The sequence below is a fragment of the Talaromyces marneffei genome, chromosome 3 (assembly GCF_009556855.1).
Source record: "Talaromyces marneffei chromosome 3, complete sequence".
Classification (NCBI taxonomy): domain Eukaryota; kingdom Fungi; phylum Ascomycota; class Eurotiomycetes; order Eurotiales; family Trichocomaceae; genus Talaromyces; species Talaromyces marneffei.
The window spans coordinates 3,286,607-3,299,613 of NC_072350.1; the positions used below are offsets into that span (position 1 = coordinate 3,286,607).

Sequence of the window (13,007 nt, forward strand, 5' to 3'; positions counted from 1 at the left end):
TGTCATCTCGTCTGAATTCCGCGGCTGCGGCTCCTCAGCCAATTAAATCAGTGTAAACATCTCCAACGTCAGTGAGCTTTCATCGGACGTTCCTGTAGCCCATCTTCTCTTTCAAGAACCTCTCTCCACCAGAAAATCCTCCCCATATGTCATAACCTCCAGTTCTTGGAACTAGCTCCATTTCATTCATCTTCCTACATATCGATTATCCGTTCAATCGCCAATGACCTTTGTTGCAGTCTGAGCTCCATCTTTTTATCCATGCCCCACCCATCGCCCTAAGCGCCGGTCTCTCATCTACAACAACATAAGAGAATACGTGACGTTCTGCCATTCTCTCACCAGCAACTCAAATTCTTGTCTTTTAGGCCAATTATTGATCGCAGTATTTAAAATTGAGCCTAATCTGCTTAGATTTAAAATTTTGGATTGCTACACCTCCGCAGGTTAGCTGCGCTCAACATGTCGCGTAAGTGGAACTAGGACTACTGCGACAGTTGGATAGAGTCACTAACCGGCCTCACTATACAGTCTCTGAAGAGCAGCGCACTTCTTTCACAAAAGTGATTGATTCGATCCTTGCTGCAAGCGACATCAATACCATCTCCTCCAAGCGAATCCGACAGGGACTCCAAGCCACCGTCAACTATGACCTCAATGACTACAAGGTGGGATTGGATCTTCAAATCACCGTTGTGATATGCGCTATTGCTAACATCTAACAGGCACCTGTGAAGGACCTCATAATGGAGCGATTTGACCTGTTCATGAACAAAAAAGACGAACCATCGACCCCCTCGGAAGACGTTGTCCCCTCGACCGAGATCGCTAACGGTCATGGGCATGCCTCACATACACAAGGAAAACACATTACACCTCCACCATCATCTTCATCGCCGCAAAGAAAACGCGAAGCAGAAAGTATGGCCTCAGATGGAACTGAGTCAAAGAAGCGACGGCCTGATCACGACGTCGATGCGGATGCGGAGTTCGCCGCGAAATTACAGGCGGAGGAGAACAAACGTGCTCGGCCAACACGAGGTAGTACTACACGCAAGACTGCGCCGTCTAAGAAGAAGTCGAAATCCAAGACATCAAAGAAAGTGAAGGCAGAAGATGACTCGGATTTGGAGTCTACTTCAGAGGCTAAGAAAGAAGTCAATCGTTCTGGTGGATTTCATGTGAGTTCGATCTCAAATACTCTAATCTTTTTATTTGAAAATTGTTGCTTATGGACCAGAAACCCCTCAATCTATCGCCTGCTCTCTCGGAACTTTTAGATGGTGAAGTTGCAGTGAGTTCCATGTCAAATTATATAAGTGAATGTTTCCTGACTTAAAGAAGCTGTCGCGCCCACAAACGGTGAAAAGAGTCTGGGAGTATATCAAAGCCAACGATCTTCAAGACCCATCAGACCGCCGGCAAATCCGATGCGATGATCGAATGCGATTGGTCTTTAAGCAAGATCGCGTTCATATGTTTACCATGACCAAGATACTCAATCTGAATCTCTACGATCCTGGAGAGTAGTCTTTCTTACTGGAAAAGCTTCACTCTGAGTTAATTTCTCTCATATGTCCCTTTCGGCGCTCAGTCGCGACTCTGCTCAGACACCTGACACAACGTGTAGTGTTCTATCATGGGTATAAGATTTTACTTTGGGACCAAATTAAAGCTGCAGTCTCGTCGATGCGAGTCTCTAGGGGTTCCAGTGTCACTCCTGCTCGACCGACACTTGACTGCATTGAATCAAACCATTTCATACTATTGCAATTGCTCTTGGCGACCTCATTTGGCGAACTCCTTCCTTCTATGTGTTCATGACCTTTTTTGGTGATTGCATGACTGATCTCATATTAGCGTTCGGATATACTCATATTTTGCCTCGCTCGGCGGGAGTTGATAGGTCTCATATTTACAATTGGTCGTTTATTTAGCATTATGAATCTATTGATATTCATCTACAAACGTATCGTGTTAATGTCTAGTAGCAATGGCTTAGCAAACCAGGCTAAGTGGTCATATAGAGTAATCATGAGTCATGATGTCAGGGCTATCTATTAACCACTATAATGCTCGAGTGACCTCTTGAAAGCCGTCAGTCGGTCAGAATGAATATGCATGTGGTGCTGCACTGCCTCAGCAGGTGACTGTAGTAATCAAAAAAGAAAAAAAAACAAACGTGAGGCTCAGACGTTGGTCGTTCTAGAAGCTAAGGAAGGGCCCGCCGCTGCTCCCACCAAATAAAATAAAAAAAAGTGGGCAATTAGACATCATTTCCTCTATATTCATTACAACACTCAAGCTCGCACATTTCCTCTTATGCTAAACAATCTCTACATATTCGAAGAGATAATAAATTACCATCCCACTCGAAATCCCACTTCTACCATCGCACACATGGCCGACAACAATCAATCTGCGGGGCCGCAAAATAATCCCGTTGGCGGCGAACGCGGTGGTCGACGACGAGGTGGCGGGCGCGGAGGCTCTTCTCACAACTCGAATCGCACAGATCATCACCGAAACGAGGGACGCACCGAAGGAGGAGAATCCAGAAACTTTCGCGGTCGAGGAGGCGGTAGAAGAGGTCGAGGCCATGAACACAACAACCCAACCCGAGCCCCCGGAACGTCTGTAGGTGGTGGGCAACCACCTGGTGAAGATCCTGATGGAACAGGCACCTCCGGTGATCACCCGACTGGAGATGCCATAAAGGGGGAGGGTGAAGCGACAAAGACAGGCAAGCAATTGGTCACAACCGCCACGGACGAGCCCGACGACGGCGAAGTATGCTTTATTTGTGCTTCGACTGTTGAGCATACCTCCGTGGCTCCGTGTAATCATAGGACTTGCCATATCTGCGCGCTTAGGTTGAGGGCTTTGTACAAGAATAAAGCCTGTGCGCATTGTCGGGTATGTTGAATACAGGTCTTCCATGTGTTGGCTATGGCCTAACTCGAATTCTTAGACTGAGTCGCCGTTTGTGATATTTACGGATGATCCGAATAAACGTTTCGAGGACTTTAAAAGTACCGAGTTATCCCGGACTGACACGAATTTGGGCATCAAATATGAAAAAGACGAGATTTATGAAGATACTGTTATTCTGTTGCGATACAATTGTCCGGATAAGGAGTGTGACGTTGCCTGCATGGGGTGGCCGGATTTGCACCGTCATGTTAAGAGTAAGCACGGAAGATCCATGTGGTATGTCCATCATTATCTTTTGCGAAATCTGATATTATTCAATATGACTGACTTGGTTAAGCGACCTGTGTACTCGGAATAAAAAAGTCTTTACACACGAACACGAACTGTTCACTATCGCACAACTTCGCAAGCACGAAAAGCTTGGAGATGATACGCCCGGTGCTATTGATCAAAGTGGATTCAAAGGCCACCCCGAATGTGAATTCTGTCACGAACGTTTCTACGGGGATGATGAATTGTATGCCCACTGCAGAGACAAGCATGAGAGATGTCACATCTGTGACCGACAGCCTAACAATCGCCGCCATCAGTACTACATCAACTACGACGCTCTCGAGGATCACTTTCAGAAGGATCACTTTTTGTGTCTGGATAAGGAATGCTTGGAGAAGAAATTCGTCGTTTTTGAAAGTCAGATGGATCTCAAAGCTCATCAGCTGGAAGCACATCCCAATGGGCTTTCCAAGGATGCTCGACGAGATGCCCGTATTGTAGACATATCTACATTCGATTATCGAGCCCCTTATCAACCAGGACGACGAGGCCGTGGTGGTCGAGATGGACGGGAAGGACGTGGCGCCGGAAGAGGTCGCGATCCCAATGCAGACTCACTTCCTCTCTCAAGCGCCCAGCCAATGCGAAGAGACGAACTAGCCTACCAACGACAGATGGCCATTCAAAGTGCACAATCCGTCTCTACTCGAAGCTTCGGTGGACAACTCACCGCGCGCGAGCCCGCTCCGGCTCCTGCTCCTCGATCACCTGCTGGACCTCTACCTGGCCAAACTACCACCCCAGGCCCTCGCGCTCCTGCAGCCCCAGTCAACGCCATGGAAAACATGAGCTTAAACAACACCGCAAACCTGGCCTCCCTCTCTCCTCAGGACCAAGCTCGTCGCCTCCGACACGCCGCAGTCATCGAGCGGGCATCCAACCTCCTCCAAAACGACGCTTCCAAGATTTCCGAATTCCGCACCAAAGTCTCCAACTATCGCACCTCTCTCATCTCCGCAACCGATCTCATCGATTCCTTCTTCTCATTGTTTGACACCCCAACCTCCGAGCTGGGGAAACTAATCAAAGAACTCGCCGAGATCTACGAAGACGACGCCAAAAAGACCTCCTTGCTCTCAGCATGGAATAACTGGCGCGCCATCAACGAGGATTATCCTGCGTTACCAGGACCACCCGGCGTGCTCCCGGGTTTGTCAGTGGGTACAACGGGCTCCGGCGGAAAGCGCGTGTTGCGTCTCAAATCGTCTACGGCGCAATCGTCGCGCTCGGCAGTTGGTCGCGCAGGTAGTCTCTCGAGTACTAGTAGTACTAACCCGTTCCCACCGCTGTCCGCACCTACAGCTAAACGTGCCATTGTTGCTGCTGCGAATGCGCCTGTCTGGAATAGTACACCGCCTACCCGTCCATCCGTGACGACAACATCATCATACGCGCGCCCCGCGCCCCGCGCATCGACGGGTCCAGCGCCTCGAACGACGGACCGAAATGCATTCCCAGCTCTACCTGCTGCTCCCAAGCCGAATACGTTAATGGCCGGCTTGACGCGTGGAACAGTACGATGGGATGATCGTCGAGGTCCGGCTCCTGCTGCTTGGGGCGCAGAAACTACGACTTCTGGTGCTTCGACTCCGGGAGAAGGCGATGAGTCTGTTGGAGGGAAGAAAGGGAAGGGGAAGAAGGGGAAGCAGATTTTGTTTCAGTTTGGATAGACTGTTACCCATGTATAGATGATGGAAGTAGATATGAAGTAAAAGATATTTTACTATACGTACATATAATCCCAGTAAGCCTTTCATAACATCACAGCCACTTAGCTCTCATTACCTAACACTCAGATCTTCAGCTTAGGATGTATATCATATATCCCACATCTGCTCTTCAGCGTCCTCCTGACTGACCAAATCCACACTCTCAGCGGGCATTGTTCTGTCAAATTCCTCGACTGGTTCAAACGAATCCTTGTCCGACTTTGCGTCTTGCGCCTGACCGACGGTAAAATGTTCCTCATTCTTCCCGTCGTCGAGGACACCATCTTCCACAGGAGACATATCATCCCCAGCTTCCAATGCCGCCATTCTCACTGCAAAGTCATCCTGCAGCCTTTTCAACCACTGTCGCAAATCTTCTCCATCTATATTTCCATTATGCGCCTGTAACAGCTGCTCCCGTAATTGAAGGACTAGATTCCTTTTTCTAGATGCCCCTAGAACCTTTGAGCTGATGGCACGATCTTCGGCAATCCTATACAGATGCGTCGAAACCTGTTGCGCGACTTCTAGAACTTGAGGCGGAAATGGTAAGACTTTTGCAAGAGCAAGACCATAAAACTTTTCTTGTACATGACCTTCTTGAATTTTGTACAGCATGGTCATCTTACTAGATTCGTGTGAAAGCTTCACGGCCAGAGACAGATTGATCACACCACTTCGCTCGGCCATGATACACGCAAGATCGCGAAAATGCGTTGCAAACCATACGAACGCATGGCTATCCACAAGAGCTTCTGCGATTGCTATCGCTATAGCTAGCCCATCAGTGGTGCTTGTCCCACGACCGAGTTCGTCCACGATGACTAGACTACGTCCGTCCACATTGCGGAGGATGTATGATATCTCACGCATCTCGCCAGCGAACGTGGAAACACTCGCATTGATTTCGTCAACGGTAGCTGCTCGAGCGAACAGCTGATGTATGATTGGAAACGAGGCATAGTCGGCGGGTACAAAGCATCCTATGTGAGCCATTATTGCCGTAAGAGCAATTGATCGAATGTAAGTGGACTTCCCGCTCATGTTACAGCCTGTAATGATCTGAAAGCGTGATTGTTGGGATGCGTAAGTGTCGTTCGGCACGAATTTATCTTTGAGTATCTTCTCATGCAAAGGATGGCGGCCAGACTTGATAGCCAGCACATCTGTTATTTCAGGCCTTACATACTCTTGTATGGTAACTAAATGTGCAAAAGCTGATAGCATATCTAGCGTAGCTATTGCCTCGCTAATTCTGAAGAGACTAGGAACACCCTCGCATATCTTCTCGAGGAGTTCCTGAACAGCTTGGTCACTCATACTGATGACTTCATGATGAGAGTCCGCAATTCTCTGGTTGAGCTTGACAAGGTCCAGTGTTTGACATTCGATACGGTCTCGCCGTTTGATTACATTGATAAACTCGTCCGGAAGAGCTCCCTCTAGTTCGAAAGCCGACAGACTTATGTAGTAGCTCCGCGCAGTATCATATTTCAGTTCCAAGGTAAGGTTGTGTCTCTCTATCCTGTATTAGCAAGATATCTCAGCCGTTGAGTTATCACCTACCGGAAAGAACAGAAACAAGTTCAGCCGCATCGGCATTCGATTCTTTGTATGCCTGGCGAGCAACGTCGAGCAGGCTATTCACTCCAGTCTATATCCCCATCAGTTAGATATCTCATTTCTTATAGGAATGATTCTCACTTTGACTGCATATGTCCTTTGATTTCGGAGATCGAGAGGCTTCCTTTGGTAGACCACGTCATCGTTGAGCGTTTCGTCGATGGCATTTTTGATAAGTTCGTAATTGCCCGTTGCACACGCCTCGCCACAATATTAGTTTTAGTCTTCCGCTGTGAAGTTGCGGACGAACATCTTTTATCTTGATGAGAAGCGTGCTGTTTGCCCCTGCTAATGCTTCATATATTGGGAGGATAGAATAGACGTAGGATTTTAGCATAACAACATGGTTAACAGATTGTTCCACATGAGCGATGGAAAGTCTGACGGGGTTCAAAGCAATCTTCTTTGTCAGTTTTTTTGCTCATCATGGACATATACATAGACCTTACTGATGTAAGAACTTTGTCCGCGTCGATGAAATTCTTCAGTGCTATCGTCAATTAGCGTAGCCATAAAAACTATGGTTTATACGGAATTTACCTTCTCTGATGGCATAAAACATGTCTTCTTTCGTACTTAGTTCTTCAACAGCATCGTAGCGAGCAGCTATCTTCTCTTGCTCGGTAGGAGGTTGCAGTATGTTAGTCCGCAATAGCCGGGAGCCCATTGGAGTTTGGGTTTCATTTAGCAAGCCGAACAAGCAATCCCGTGATTTGGCTTTTTGAAGATTTTGAATCAGCTCTAGTGATGCAGCTGTGGAAAGGTCGATCATCATTGAGCCCTGTGAGGCTTCAAATTTGATGCGAAGAGAATGAAAGGTGAAGGTCATGTCAAGTTGCAGCTCAATATATTTCAGAACCTAAGGTAATCAGTGCCACTCCATCAAAAAATAATGTAGGAATATAGTTTACCGCAGCAAGACAGCAAGCTGCAAAATAGTGACTTTCTAGGGAACCCCTAATTGACTCCAACTCCTCTGGGAAAGCAAGCTTGTCAACGTATTCTTGGCTCGCCCTATCTGACCAGTACCGCCGGTCAATGGAACTGATAATCAGATCGGGTATGTTGTTTTGAATGGTGTCGTATAGCATCGTTTGACGTGCACTTGCGGTGTTCATAAATAAAAGTTCTGTTGGCTCGAATACGGCCAGCTTGTTGATCGTCCTGGCATAGGAATTACTGTCGCAGATTTGACAGAGAACTGCTTCAGAGGTGGACAGATTCACAAATGCCAATCCAACTGTTGGGGATATTCCACGAGACTCACTGATGGCGCCTACAACTTCCTGGCTTGCTATGTCCGTACCAGAAGTCGTAGGTCTGGTATCAGTACACAGGCGCTGACTGAAGCGTGGTCGAGCTCTTCTCCTGCTCGGAGAATTGTCATTGGTCGTGAGAATTGACGACATTGTAGAAAATTTAATGAATGATGTAGGCCACCAAGAGATGAGGAATCAAGAGTTCGGCACAGAAAGGAAATAGACGAGACGTTCAAGGAAAGTGCCAGTTTCCCTTTTAGGAAGGCACTTTGCGATAAGATAAGGGTTATCCGAAATTGGTTAGTGCGGGAAAATATCCAAAATTTCTCTCATCTGCAAATCTTGGCATAAATGAGAGGACTTTCAACAACAACAATCAGACGTCGCTTTGGCTATTCGTTGTCTGTTCGGGCTGATTTGGCAAAATGGCGACCGTGTTACCCCCTCCGAGCAAAAAACAAAAACGCGAAATCGCGGAGAGGGCTCGAGAACAACAAGAAATCGAAGTTATTCCTCGAAATCTCGGTAGCGTTGTGCTTCAATTCATCGATGAGTCTACCGGAACGCCCACCAAGGGCGAAATCAAGGTCCCTGTTGCCAACACTAGCGTACGAGAGCTTGAGACTATTCTCAATACCATACTGAATAATGTAGGTGATATCTTGACACTCTCACATGCTGTTTCAGAGTGCTAATTGTGTGGTAACAAAGACGGAGCATGACCGGGTTCCTTACAGATTCGCCTATAAATCAGAGAACGAAGATGGACCAACGATCGATATTATGTCCGATTTGTACGACGCCTTAATCAAACCCGGCCTAAAAACTACAGAAGATGTTATCCGCCTCCACTACACCCCGCAAGCTGTTTTCAAAGTGAAAGCAGTCTCAAGATGCTCCGCAGCCATAGCCGGACATGGCTCCGCTATCTTGGCTATAGCATTCTCCCCCGTATCGTCGTCGACGATGGTTACAGGCAGTGGTGATAATACGGCAAGGATATTTGACTGCGATACCGGTACACCCATTGAGACGCTGAAAGGCCACACCGATTGGGTTTTGGCAGTTTCATTTTCTCCAAATGGTCAGATGATAGCGACGGGTAGTAAAGATAAAACTGTGCGACTTTGGTCTTCATCCAAAGGAAAACCATTGGGCACACTCAAGGGTCATAGTCGCTGGATCAACAGCTTATCATGGGAACCGTACCATACACAAGAGGCCGGTCGACCGCGGTTAGCGTCAGCGTCGAAGGATACAACAGTGAGGATATGGGATGTTGTCAATAAGCGAATCGAAATGGTTCTAAGCCACAAGGACTCTGTAACTTGTGTGCGTTGGGGCGGAATTGGAAAGATTTACACCGCGTCCTTGGATAAGGCTGTCCGAGTATGGTCTGCTAAGGATGGTACTCTGATTACCGCTCTGAATGCTCATACACACAGAGTCAACCATCTCGCGCTATCAACCGATTTCGTGTTACGAACCGCATTCCATGACCACACGCATAAGATTCCCGAAACGGAAGCCGAGAAAGTGGAGGTGGCCAAAAAGCGATTTGAAAAGGCTGCTACTGTCCACGGTAAAATCACGGAGAGGCTTGTATCAGCTAGTGATGATTTTACGATGTATCTTTGGGATCCGGAAAGCTCGACGAAACCTGTTGCGAGGATGTTGGGTCACCAAAAGGCTGTGAATCACGTTACATTTTCTCCTGATGGAGCTTATATTGCAAGGTATGTTTTCTTATTGTGACTGTCATGGGTTGCTCTAACATATAGTAGTGCAGCATTTGATAACCACGTCAAACTTTGGAATGCTCGAGATGGAAAGTGAGTCATTATCAATATTCCATGTGATTCATTCAAACTGACAGACTGTAGATTCATCAACACCCTTCGAGGACATGTAGCAGCAGTCTATCAATGCTGCTTCTCCGCCGATTCCCGTTTACTTGTCAGTTCGTCTCAAGATAGCACACTCAAAATCTTTGATGTTCGCACTGGAAAGCTAGTCATGGATTTACCAGGTCACGAGGATCAAGTCTTTGCTGTAGACTGGTCACCAGACGGGGAGAGAGTTGGCAGCGGAGGTGCCGATAAAAAAGTTAGAATCTGGCGACATTGATGAATATTACACTACAGTATATAGGATGAGATACCCAATCATAGTCAAACATGCATTCCCTACGATTTCATCAAAGCAATTGAAGAAACGCCTCCGCAAAACCAAACATCAACCAAACACCAAACCCATGTACTTTTAATCTAACACCCAAGGAAACTACCGGCTTAACATTATCCTTAAAATACTCATTATGATCACCAACCACATTCCCAGGCGGCCAATACTCGCACACCAAAAACCACCCAACCGCTTTCCCCCTGGTGTTGTCATCATCATTCGCTGAACAGTCCGCAACACCACATCCAACATCCGTCGTAGCCTTCCATATCAATTGGGTGAAATGACCTGTCTTCTCACTGAAGCCAGTAGGTGGGGAGTATTTGTATTCTTTGCTTTCGATGGCCCATGCATCGATCGCGGATGTGACGTTTGTGTAGCCTTCGGCGAGGTTTTCACCGTAGGGGCCTCCCTTCAGAATAAAATTTGATATTAGCGGTGGCAATTATTGTGACCTGGGTGGATTTCGTACTGAATGCTTCCAATCACACGGCTCAGCCCATTGTTTCGCGTAGGCTGCCAGCGTCTCGTTCCATATCAGAGTACTAGCATTGTGTTGTCGACGATAGTAATTGGTTTGATTGAGGATGTCATTTTCGAAGATTACAGGATTGGTATAGGATGGAGTGATAGGTACAGTCGAAGGCGTCACTGTGACTGTGACTATGATGACGGTGCCTGCGCGTTGTTCCAATGTTGCATGTGGTGTGGTTGGTGTTGGAGGCGGGTGGGTTAGGGTTTGTGGGAGGTCCTGGCTTGATGCGAAAAGTGCATGTAGAAGCAGAAAGTAGAATGGAAGATGGCGCATTATTCTGCCGTATTGATGTGATATTTGACCACATGAACTTTTATCTAAAATTTATTTTGATTGCAGTCTCAAATCATACATAACCACATGATTAGTATAGTGTCGTAGTGCAGTCATCACCAATGTTCAGAGTCATCTCCTTGAAAACCGAGGATTTTGATATAAGGTCGGAAGAGAATCAGTTTCGAACTTGAGTATAAAGATGAAAGAAATTCAACTAGTTCCTCTAGTAGTTCAGATGAAGAATCCTGAAGAATCGATGAGGTGGGATGATTGGTTACTGATTAAGGTTGAAACGTTTCAGTAGGCGCTGAGATGCCATTATTCGACCGTCGGCCAGCCCTAACCTACCATATACTTTGACAGGACTATGCTTCCAACATCGATTGAAACATCTTGTCATCAAATCACTATATATCAGTAGCATAGAGACTCTTGGTTTCACTGTTTCTCCACGTTCTACTTGCAGTTCATTCGTATTGCCTGTCTATAGGTAGTAGGCCAGTATCTACACAGGTATAGAAAGTCGTAATGCATGTACAAAGTTACTTCATTTCTCTTTCAGATTCTCTGAACTCATACACATCACTCAGATAAGCGAAGTCATACAATCTTCCTACCAGCTCGCCACAGGTACCTAGGTACAATACCCTTCCCAGGCATATGCACAGAAAGATACATGAAAGCGGCTCATGCCTTCTCAAGCAAACGTTCGATGCTCTTCACCGTATCCTCCACACTCTCCTTCAAAGTCCTAAACTTCAGACCCAACTCCGTCACTGACTTCGAATTATCAACCTTATACGGCGGTCCACCTTCAGGATACCTTCCCAGCTTCAGTGCATCACCCGTAGGCAGTTGGTCCTTGTACTTGGGGAACGACTCGGCGATAATCTCGACCAAATCAACATTACTAAACGGATCGGCAGCCACAAAGTAACGTTGACCAGCAGCTTCATCCTTCTCAATAGCCAGCACATGCGCCAACGCAACATCTCGCACATCAACCCAGAACAAACTTCCGGTAGGAGGACATTTCTCCTTCGCTGCCCCCGTAAGAAACTCCACAAACCGAACATTCGACGTATTCATACCCTCCACTGAGCTAGTATTAGCCGCCACAGGCCCAAAAATGAGCGGCGGGTTGAGTGCAGTCAATGTAAAACCCGGTTTCTCCTTCTCCATAAACTCCCACGCCGCCTTCTCAGCAAGTGCCTTTGATGTGCGATATCCGGACTGACCAGCTGCATTCTCAGGTTCAAGCGCAGTCTCCCACGTCACTGGATTCCAATCCTTTTCACTATACGTCGATCCAGTAGGCTTATTGGGGTTGTTATACATGGACGCAAAACTAGACGTGATCGCTACCCTTTTCACAGACGGCGCGTACTTTTTGATTGATTCCAACACACCCACAGTCCCATTCACGGCGGGATCAAGCATATCCCTCTTCACATCATTAATGCGAAAATGGAACGGGGATGCGGTATGAATAACCGCGTCCAACGGCGGACTCTGTTGAACAGCTTCATCGAATGCGCCCAATTGCGCAATGTCGGGCACAATGGCATACTCGAGTTGAGAGGCCGAGATATGTGGTCGGTCTAAGCGCATTTGTTGCGCTTTTTCGGTTGAGCGGACGGTTGTGACGACGGAATAGCCTCGAGCAAGCAAAATATCGACTACGGTGCCGCCGAGAAAGCCGCTACCTCCGGTGACGAGGACGCGAGGCATGTCGATTATTCTTGTTAGAGCTAGACGTATGGATATAGGTTTGCAAGAATTGTTACCAATCTTTAAGAAAGAGAGGGGAGTCACTTATATCTAAATGTACGTAGACGTACTCTCCCCTCGTGGGCCCATTTTTATCAAATATCTCCGCCAATATCTCCATAATCCCCGCTCAAACCCGATAGTATCTCTCATCTAGAACATTGGATGTCCAACATCTAACTACTAAATAGCATCATGAAGCTAAATACTCACATGCTGTTGGTTGCTGACATGACAAAATGAAAAGTGGAACTATTCATGCATATGACTACATATATGCAATATGCGGAAATTACACTTAAGCGGAATTAAGCAGAGATTTCATCTGCTAAGAATACTGCTGAGCAATCAAACCAACATGATGACAAAATTGTATGGAGTCAT

General features: G+C 46.9%; 6 protein-coding genes across 6 annotated transcripts; 3 read left to right on the forward strand and 3 right to left on the reverse strand.

Annotated features, from left to right (window-relative positions):
• Nucleotides 1-462: 462 nt before the first annotated feature.
• EYB26_004924 (uncharacterized protein) lies at nucleotides 463-1,530 on the forward strand (the record flags this gene model as incomplete). Its single annotated transcript, XM_054264215.1, has 5 exons — nucleotides 463-469; nucleotides 532-668; nucleotides 726-1,181; nucleotides 1,241-1,294; nucleotides 1,345-1,530. 5 exons carry the CDS (start codon nucleotides 463-465, stop codon nucleotides 1,528-1,530), a joined length of 840 nt encoding a protein of 279 aa, XP_054120190.1.
• An 870-nt stretch (nucleotides 1,531-2,400) lies between these two features.
• On the forward strand, nucleotides 2,401-4,937 carry EYB26_004925 (uncharacterized protein; the record flags this gene model as incomplete). The annotated part of the gene is made up of 3 exons (XM_054264216.1): nucleotides 2,401-2,916; nucleotides 2,972-3,210; nucleotides 3,272-4,937. The coding sequence occupies 3 exons, from the start codon at nucleotides 2,401-2,403 to the stop codon at nucleotides 4,935-4,937; spliced, it is 2,421 nt and encodes an 806-aa protein (XP_054120191.1).
• A 147-nt stretch (nucleotides 4,938-5,084) lies between these two features.
• EYB26_004926 (uncharacterized protein) lies at nucleotides 5,085-8,008 on the reverse strand (the record flags this gene model as incomplete). Its single annotated transcript, XM_054264217.1, has 7 exons — nucleotides 5,085-6,496; nucleotides 6,543-6,630; nucleotides 6,681-6,800; nucleotides 6,850-6,999; nucleotides 7,049-7,089; nucleotides 7,140-7,458; nucleotides 7,511-8,008. The coding sequence occupies 7 exons, from the start codon at nucleotides 8,006-8,008 to the stop codon at nucleotides 5,085-5,087; spliced, it is 2,628 nt and encodes an 875-aa protein (XP_054120192.1).
• Nucleotides 8,009-8,283: 275 nt separating this feature from the next.
• Nucleotides 8,284-9,985, forward strand: EYB26_004927 (uncharacterized protein; the record flags this gene model as incomplete). Its single annotated transcript, XM_054264218.1, has 4 exons — nucleotides 8,284-8,508; nucleotides 8,570-9,594; nucleotides 9,643-9,690; nucleotides 9,742-9,985. The coding sequence occupies 4 exons, from the start codon at nucleotides 8,284-8,286 to the stop codon at nucleotides 9,983-9,985; spliced, it is 1,542 nt and encodes a 513-aa protein (XP_054120193.1).
• Nucleotides 9,986-10,055: 70 nt separating this feature from the next.
• EYB26_004928 (uncharacterized protein) lies at nucleotides 10,056-10,850 on the reverse strand (the record flags this gene model as incomplete). Its single annotated transcript, XM_054264219.1, has 2 exons — nucleotides 10,056-10,454; nucleotides 10,515-10,850. The coding sequence occupies 2 exons, from the start codon at nucleotides 10,848-10,850 to the stop codon at nucleotides 10,056-10,058; spliced, it is 735 nt and encodes a 244-aa protein (XP_054120194.1).
• Nucleotides 10,851-11,540: 690 nt separating this feature from the next.
• Nucleotides 11,541-12,584, reverse strand: EYB26_004929 (uncharacterized protein; the record flags this gene model as incomplete). The annotated part of the gene is made up of 1 exon (XM_054264220.1): nucleotides 11,541-12,584. One exon carries the CDS (start codon nucleotides 12,582-12,584, stop codon nucleotides 11,541-11,543), a length of 1,044 nt encoding a protein of 347 aa, XP_054120195.1.
• Nucleotides 12,585-13,007: the final 423 nt, after the last annotated feature.